Source organism: Poecilia latipinna, unplaced genomic scaffold (genome assembly GCF_001443285.1).
Source record: "Poecilia latipinna isolate Pla-1442-1.1 unplaced genomic scaffold, P_latipinna-1.0 Scaffold831, whole genome shotgun sequence".
Taxonomy (NCBI): Eukaryota; Metazoa; Chordata; class Actinopteri; order Cyprinodontiformes; family Poeciliidae; genus Poecilia; species Poecilia latipinna.
In genome coordinates, this window is record NW_015113447.1 from 65,054 (window position 1) to 72,451 (window position 7,398).

Sequence of the window (7,398 nt, forward strand, 5' to 3'; positions counted from 1 at the left end):
ACAGACACCATCTTGCAGGCAAGGCAGGTTTATTTATGCATTTATTTAAGGTGCTTAGGAAAATAAAGAATCTGACCTACTGCAAGTGTCAGTAAAAATAAAAAAGAAATGCATAAAAATAATGTTAGTAAAATGTAGCAATATAAGCTGAAGGGGAATCTTTCTCTCGGTATCTGATGGATTTTAGACATCATCGCTCCCACACTTGACAGAAACCAAAACACAAAAGAAGGCAGACCTAAAACTACAACCTTTTACCTGCTTGATTGCTTTCTTTCTTTTAAATGGGATAACTGATGAAACAGACTTGTGTCATTATAATTAGTAGAAAAACATGAGATTATTGTATGAGCTAACTTGCGGATTTAAAGAGCAGTGTGAGCTTTCAACCCAGCAGGTTTCCTCTTGTGCATCTCCAACTGAAAGAGCGCTGCCTGAGTTTCTACGGGTAACCCTCAGGGGCGAAGAGTACGAGTTGTACATCTCTATCAGGTTTTATTTATAGGATCCGTTGCCTTAGATCACATTTAGTCTTCCTGTCTGTGGTTTGCTGCCATTTTCTTTAAACCTTTGTCATTCTGGTTCTTTGTGCTCATATGAAGTTTGAGTTGTTTGCTCTCCAGAAGCTAAACGACTGTAGCTGCCACGCCAGCGCCGATCCGATTAGACTGTTGGAATATAAACGACTGAAAGTTTTCTGACAGAGTGATGAAATGAGGTGAAAGGCTTACTTCAGAGTCAAACCAGCCATTGAGATTAAATACCTCCACCTCGCTGTGTTGTTGTTCGACAGCTGACTCACCCTCATGCTTCTTGCTATCACCACATCCTGTGACTATTAGCCATCCAGAAGGTTTGACGTTTTCGTCGACTTAAATGACTCATTATTGCCTCTTTGTGTTTTTGCTTTTACTGTGCAGCTGAAGATTTTTGTCTTCCATGAGAATTGTTTTGTTGTTGAGGTTTGTGTTTGCCGGTTGAGTTTATCTGATTGAGGCCTCCGAATTATTGATCTCATTGTTGCAGCTGATGGTACTGACCCAGCGTTTGACCTCTGCCCAGCCAGGTTTGTGGAGGGGTTATGAGACGGTTATGAAGCAGCTTTGACGGGGTTTTAACTTTCCTCCTGAGGTTCTTGATCACTGTAGGATGTCGGAGGCGTGTTTTTCTTTAACCAGGAATCAGCATCGAGAGTAAACACGAGGTCACTATCCTGAGTGGACTGAATGAGTTTGTGGTCAAGTTCCACGGACCCCCTGGAAGTAAGAGTCTATACTGTTTGTCTTGAGTAGCATACCACAGTATTTTACCAGATTTGCATAAAGCCTAGTAAACTTTGACATTTTTAGACTTTATGTAAGCATTGTGAGCCTCGCAAAAAACAAAAACAAAAAACAAAATTCACACCACTTTTTCACATGTTGTTACATTAAAACCTTAAATTTCTATGTATTTTTATGTGTTAGACCAATCCAACAAATCTCTGGACTTTGACTAGGCCGTTCTAACACATTAATATTCTTTTGCTTTAAGCTGTTCTATTGCAGATCTGACTGCGTGTTTTGGGTCGAACCTCCATCCTAATTTTAAGTCTCTAACAGTGTCCAACTCCATGTAGTCTGACCAGATTTCCCTCCCCAATGGTTGACCAATAGTTGACATAATAATAATAATAATAATAATTATTATTATTTACCTCTGCAGCTCCTCTGGAGTTAGCATGTTCCTCTTGGCTGCTTCACTAATTAATGCTCTCCTTTCTCTCAGTCTAGCGGTGTTTTCTTTGTGCTTCATAATGTATGTGTTGGTCAGCATGAAATACCATAATCCCACACTTAAACGTTTCTGGTTTGAATGAAGCAAAAGGTGAAAAAGTTTAAGGACTATGAATTGTTTTTCAAGACATAATTATTGAAAATGAACACTTATTTGATTTAATCTTTTAGCACCGTATGAAGGAGGCGTGTGGAAGGTTCGGGTGGACCTGCCAGATAAATATCCGTTCAAATCACCGTCAATAGGTACGGATAAGTTTTACTTCTCGTCTTAGTGACAAGTAGGCCAGACAGTTCTTATTTTGTCATGATCAAATCATAGTAATATGATGGAAACACAAAATGAGAGAATAAATGAGCGATTGTTTGAATCTTAATAAAATCTTTTTTTTCAGGTTTTATGAACAAAATCTTTCATCCCAATATCGATGAAGCGTAAGTTGAGCTAGCTTCTACTTGTTGTGACAGATGTTTGATCAATCATTTCACTTTTCATCACTTACTCTGCTGCTGTGTGTGTTCCTCAGGTCAGGAACCGTGTGTTTAGATGTTATCAACCAGACGTGGACGGCTCTCTACGGTAGGTCACAGGGGCGTCTGCTGAAGATCCAAACTTGGCTAAACTAACGGTCATGGCCTAAAAACGACCACAGAGTGAAGCGCTCAAACCGGACCTCTGCTGTAGAGCTTTACGCTGTGCCTCTATTTAATCAGCTTACACTGCAGTGATAACTGCTGCTTTTATTCGGGTCAAGCATTCAGAGCTGATAGATTAGAAAGTCTTGAACAAGTGAGGAAGACATGTTTGGGTTTAGGTCATTTTGTTCCTTTGCCGTCTGGTGTCTTTGTAGTTTTTAGTCAAAGAAAGTCTGGCCCAAAACGTCCAGCGTTGACTGTGAGTCAGTTCATAACCCGCTAGGGGGACGGTCCATCGTTTCCCCTACTCGGTGAGGGCCAGTGAGACCGCCTGTCCCCTCAAGACATCACAGCACGCAGCAACTGTATGTGTTCACTGTCAGTGTCATCCATTTTGTTAACTTCCAAAAGCTAGCTTGACAAAAGCTAGACGAAAACACAAACTTCAGACTCTGCCATCGTTGCTGAAGCACGCTGAGTCAGGTACGCTCGTGTGTGTGTGTGTGTGTGTATGAACACACACTCCTGTCAGCAGACAGACAAAATCTGCAGAGCAAGCAAATATATCGGTGTTTAATTAAACGTTTCACAGTTCGTTTTGATGGTAGCACTTAATTTCCTGAGTCGTCGATCAGATACTTTTAGATAAATGTAGAGAGCAAAGTTTTTTTTTTTTTTTTTGCTGTTTCCACAAGAATGTTGCATAGTAAAAACATGTTTATTTAAGTTGGCTTAACTTGGAAACTACAAATATGCTACACCGTTATAAGCTAAACAAGTAATTTTCTTAAATTTCTTTGCTATAAAGTACAAAATATAATAAACTTGTAGCTCGACTCAGACAGGTGGGAGTTCACTGGGCTGCTCTGTTAGACAGTTTAACCTGAAGAAGCAGACTGTGCGTAGGAGTTTCTGCATGACTGGGTGATGACTGTTGTGGACACATAGACTTTTCTCTGGGTTTCCCATTCGGTTGGACTCTTCTGTGCTCCTGTGTTTAAATAAACTCAAGACAAACTCGATGAGTTCAGCGTTGTGTTCAGAAACAGCCACAGAAATCGGCCGATGGCTACCGATCAGTTTCATTGTTCTCCTTGTTTCCCGTAATAAGATCAGAGCAGCAGCACTTTGAATTGGAAAAGTATTTTGATTCTTCAGGTTTTTACTTATGAATAACAAAATCTGTAGATTTTTCTATTGAATGTTTACGTCTTCCATTTGTGCATGGAGCTTGTTTTGTTTATGGCTGACAGCTAAGTTCATGTTCAAGAAACAGATCTCCATTTCTCCTTGATTCACACACTGAGATGGTTTCACATAAACAACATAAACTCTGGGGTTTTTTTTATATCAAGTTCTTACATAAATGCTGATCTGCCATACTAATTAACTGTTGTGTAAAAAAAACCAACTTTAAATAGAATAACACAGCAAGCAAAGACGAGAAGAGCCACAGAGTGAGGAAATATTTTCCTGCTGTGCATCTCCAATATAGATTCAGGGAAGAGTGGGATGTGGCGACACCATAGTCAGATGTGCAATCTGTCCACTTTTCCTGGAGAGTTTTTACTGGTTCCATTGACTTTAGGTACTTCAAACAAGAAAAAAAATGTGACTTTTGAAAGTTTGATTGATTTTTGTCTGCTGAAATTAATCTTTGGATGTTCAAATAAGACGGCACCAGAGCTGCTCTGTAATGTTATCCAAGGACAGGACAGCAGCAGAGTCAGGAGAAGCTGTGTTAATAATTACACTGGCTGCTGCTGTGTGTTTCTACATTGCATCGAGTGAAAGTTACATGGATCTTATATTGGTAAAAATTATCTTACAGTTATTGTAGCGCACATGTTTATTTGTAATGGCCGAGCAGGGATCTGTTCAAAACTTTGAAACGTGTCAATACGTCTGAGCGCTTTGGCCCTGAAAGATAAATAAAGTATATATTAGGGATTAAATGTTTGAGTTTTATATCCATAAGCACGGGACTGACAACATAAAAACAGCGTTTTATGTCTTAACTTCATTGTTGAAAGGTAATATCTTGTAGTTAGCTTGGAGAGTCTAATGATACCAACAGGATGAGATTTGTCCTTCTGGTTGGCTTCCTTTTAGCTGCGGGTGATGAAGCCTCTGACTGCTGTGAAGAAGATGCAGCAAATCCTGCGTGTCTCGTTAGCTTCCTGTCTGGTCTTTCCCCCCCAGTTCCTCAGCTCTGTTGCACAACAGACAGCAGCGCTAAAACTAAACTGCAACATTTCCCTTAAACACCAGTCAAAGAAAGAGGATTTCTGCCAAGTCAGTGGAGAACCATCCAGAAATGAGCTCAGAAAAGGAACCGATTGTGTTTTTAATAAAACAAAAAAAAAATCAGAATATCCTAGTTGCAACTGAGAGACCCCTGGTGCCTGACTTTGATGCCGCTCTCACACGTTTCTCCACTCTTTTCTCAGATCTCACCAACATCTTCGAGTCCTTCCTCCCTCAGCTGCTCGCCTACCCCAACCCCATCGACCCCCTGAACGGGGACGCCGCTGCCATGTACCTGCACCGGCCGGAGGACTACAAACACAAGATCAAAGGTACGACACCAATACCCGAATATGTCTGCAATTGTAGTTTCATACAGCAAAAGTTATTGATCTGATTTTAACTGAATGGTGTGGACTGGATCGCTGAGATGCAGACGGTGACTTTGTCTGCGCAGTGAAAGGATGCCACGTATTTTAATTGTTGTTGGATTAGATGTAACTTGTATTGTTGTGCCTGCTAAACGCTTTTACACACATATTCATATCTCTTGAATATTTCCACATTCTCTAACGCTCCAACAATAAAGTTTATCGTGTTTTATCGGCTGCTTTCGGAGTCTGCAGCAAGTGTCTTTTTGGTCCTTCCGCAATGGCAGAACCACATTTAAATATTTTAATATAGATATAACAAATGCAGATTTAGCAGTTCTGTTTTAGTTTTTTTGTATGGAATAGACCTTGCATTAACGTATCAGGAACATTTTTTGTCAACATTATGTTTAAGCTGTTTTTTTTGTGTGTAAATTATTTGCCACAAACATCAACATCCCATTGAAGAAAATGTCTTAATCCTTTTTTGTTGTTTTTTGTTTCATGGTTTTTAAAAACCTAAAAACAGAAATAAAATGGCAATTCTTTCAAAAATGTTAACATATGTCCTAATATTTTTACGCCTTTCCACGAAAGGTGATGTAACATTAGTGCCTTTAAATGAGTTTTATTTAATCACCTTTGGTTTGTAAAAGCTTCACACCTGGTGGACCAAAACAAAGTAGCAGAAAGTTTTGAACGAGAGTTTTTTTTTTTGCAAAGCAGAGTTTCTTTGAGTCACGGCAGCGTAACGTTCTCCCGCCCGAAGCGCACGAGGTCGTTCTGTTTCTGATAGACGTGAAGCTGCTGCTGTGGACGTCGGTTTGGACTCATTTGTCTGCTCGTCTCTTCCAGAATACATCCAGAAGTACGCCACAGAGGAGGCTCTAAAGGAACAGGAGGAGGGCGGAGGCGACTCCTCCTCCGAGAGCTCCATGTCGGACTTTTCCGAGGACGAGGCTCAGGACATGGAGTTGTAGTGAAGGCAGAACCGTCCTTCGCCTCACAACGGACTATCGTTTCCTAAAGAGCAGAAACTCAGTACTATATTCGTATTTAAACAAACGGGACAATTTTTTACAGTAACACAAGGATTTTTATTGCTACACAAGGTTTTGCAGTATGGAAAACAAAAACAAAACAAAAAAAACAAAACAACGATGTCATGTTTAGGAAATCATCACCATCAGCTCCGCGCTCTTCCTCATCATCCGGAGAGATCAGAATGAAGTGTTGCTTTATTTCACCTGATCTCAACCCCAGGATTTTCACGCTGCACTATAAAACCGACGCAGGACGGCACTCGTCAACACATCTTCATCACCTTTTTACTTTTGCCATCATTTCCTCTTTAAGGCAGAGCTGGATGACTTAAAAAAAAAAAAAGAGATTTAAAAATAAGAACTTGTTTTTTTTCCCCCCACTGCCGCCTACGAGGAGCTGCAATCATCACAATCACCGCTACGACAGGATTGAAAAGCAGCAGCTGGCCACAGTGGGCTCATGTTTTCGGTGTGCAGGCTGCAGACAGTCGTTCCAGGACTGCAGAAAGATGCAGACACATCACACACTTTCTAAGCGCATCAGCGTGTGCATGAATCTCATCCTTTTGACGCGTTGTGTTGCTCCGATGATACTCAGCAGGAATCAGGGAGAGAGCTCCGTAATCAATATCCTCTGTTTTCTAGCACCCGCCTTCTTCTTCTTCTCCTCCTTCTTCTCCTCCTCTCCGTTTTAGGAAAGTGTTTGCCATTCTGAGTGTCTTTGTGTGTTGTGGCATGACACAGAAGTACCAGTCAAGGGGTCAGTGGGGATTATTGTTGAACTTAACTCTGCCTATTGCTTGTGTTGAACTGTCATAGGTGTCTGACATGCGTAGGGATAGTTAGTTTCTTTGCAGGTGGTGAATCCTATCATGATGTATGGTTTAATACTTGTATAATGACAAACAAATGCTTTTCCTGTTAAAGTTGTGGAGCGTTAAATCATCTTCATCTGCCGAATTAACCCCTCCAAAGAGACGTTGCCCCCACCCGTCCCTCGTGGAGACGCGTCCCGTCGCAGCGCCCTTTGTTTCAGATTGGTCACGTTTACCGTCTCATGACGTCGGCAGCATGTTTTTTCCAAAAATATCGGGACCAAAAAATGTAATTATCTAACGTTCCCCTAAAAGGTCAAACTCTAAAAATAAAAACTTTAAAAGGTCTTTGTTTAGTGCAGCTGAGCTTTATGCATCTGTGGGCGACAGAGCGGTGAAGGTGTTGCTGTTAAATGTGCTGAGCTCTTAATGCACTGCGGATCAGACAGGAAAGCAGGAATGAAAGTCCAGATCCAGAAAAAAAAAAAAAAAAAGGGCCATTCCGTGTTGT

At 40.9% G+C, this 7,398-nt stretch overlaps 1 protein-coding gene across 1 annotated transcript in view; it reads left to right on the forward strand.

The window, feature by feature from the left end:
- LOC106956595 (ubiquitin-conjugating enzyme E2 H-like) overlaps nt 1-6,415 on the forward strand; it is a 12,877-nt gene extending 6,462 nt beyond the window's left edge. The window contains exons 2-7 of the mRNA XM_015047531.1: nt 1,186-1,262; nt 1,947-2,021; nt 2,171-2,210; nt 2,303-2,355; nt 4,862-4,990; nt 5,885-6,415. Coding sequence (XP_014903017.1) covers nt 1,186-1,262; nt 1,947-2,021; nt 2,171-2,210; nt 2,303-2,355; nt 4,862-4,990; nt 5,885-6,009 — 499 coding nt within the window. The 3' untranslated portion in view covers nt 6,010-6,415. The remainder of the gene's footprint in view (nt 1-1,185; nt 1,263-1,946; nt 2,022-2,170; nt 2,211-2,302; nt 2,356-4,861; nt 4,991-5,884) is intronic.
- Nucleotides 6,416-7,398: the final 983 nt, after the last annotated feature.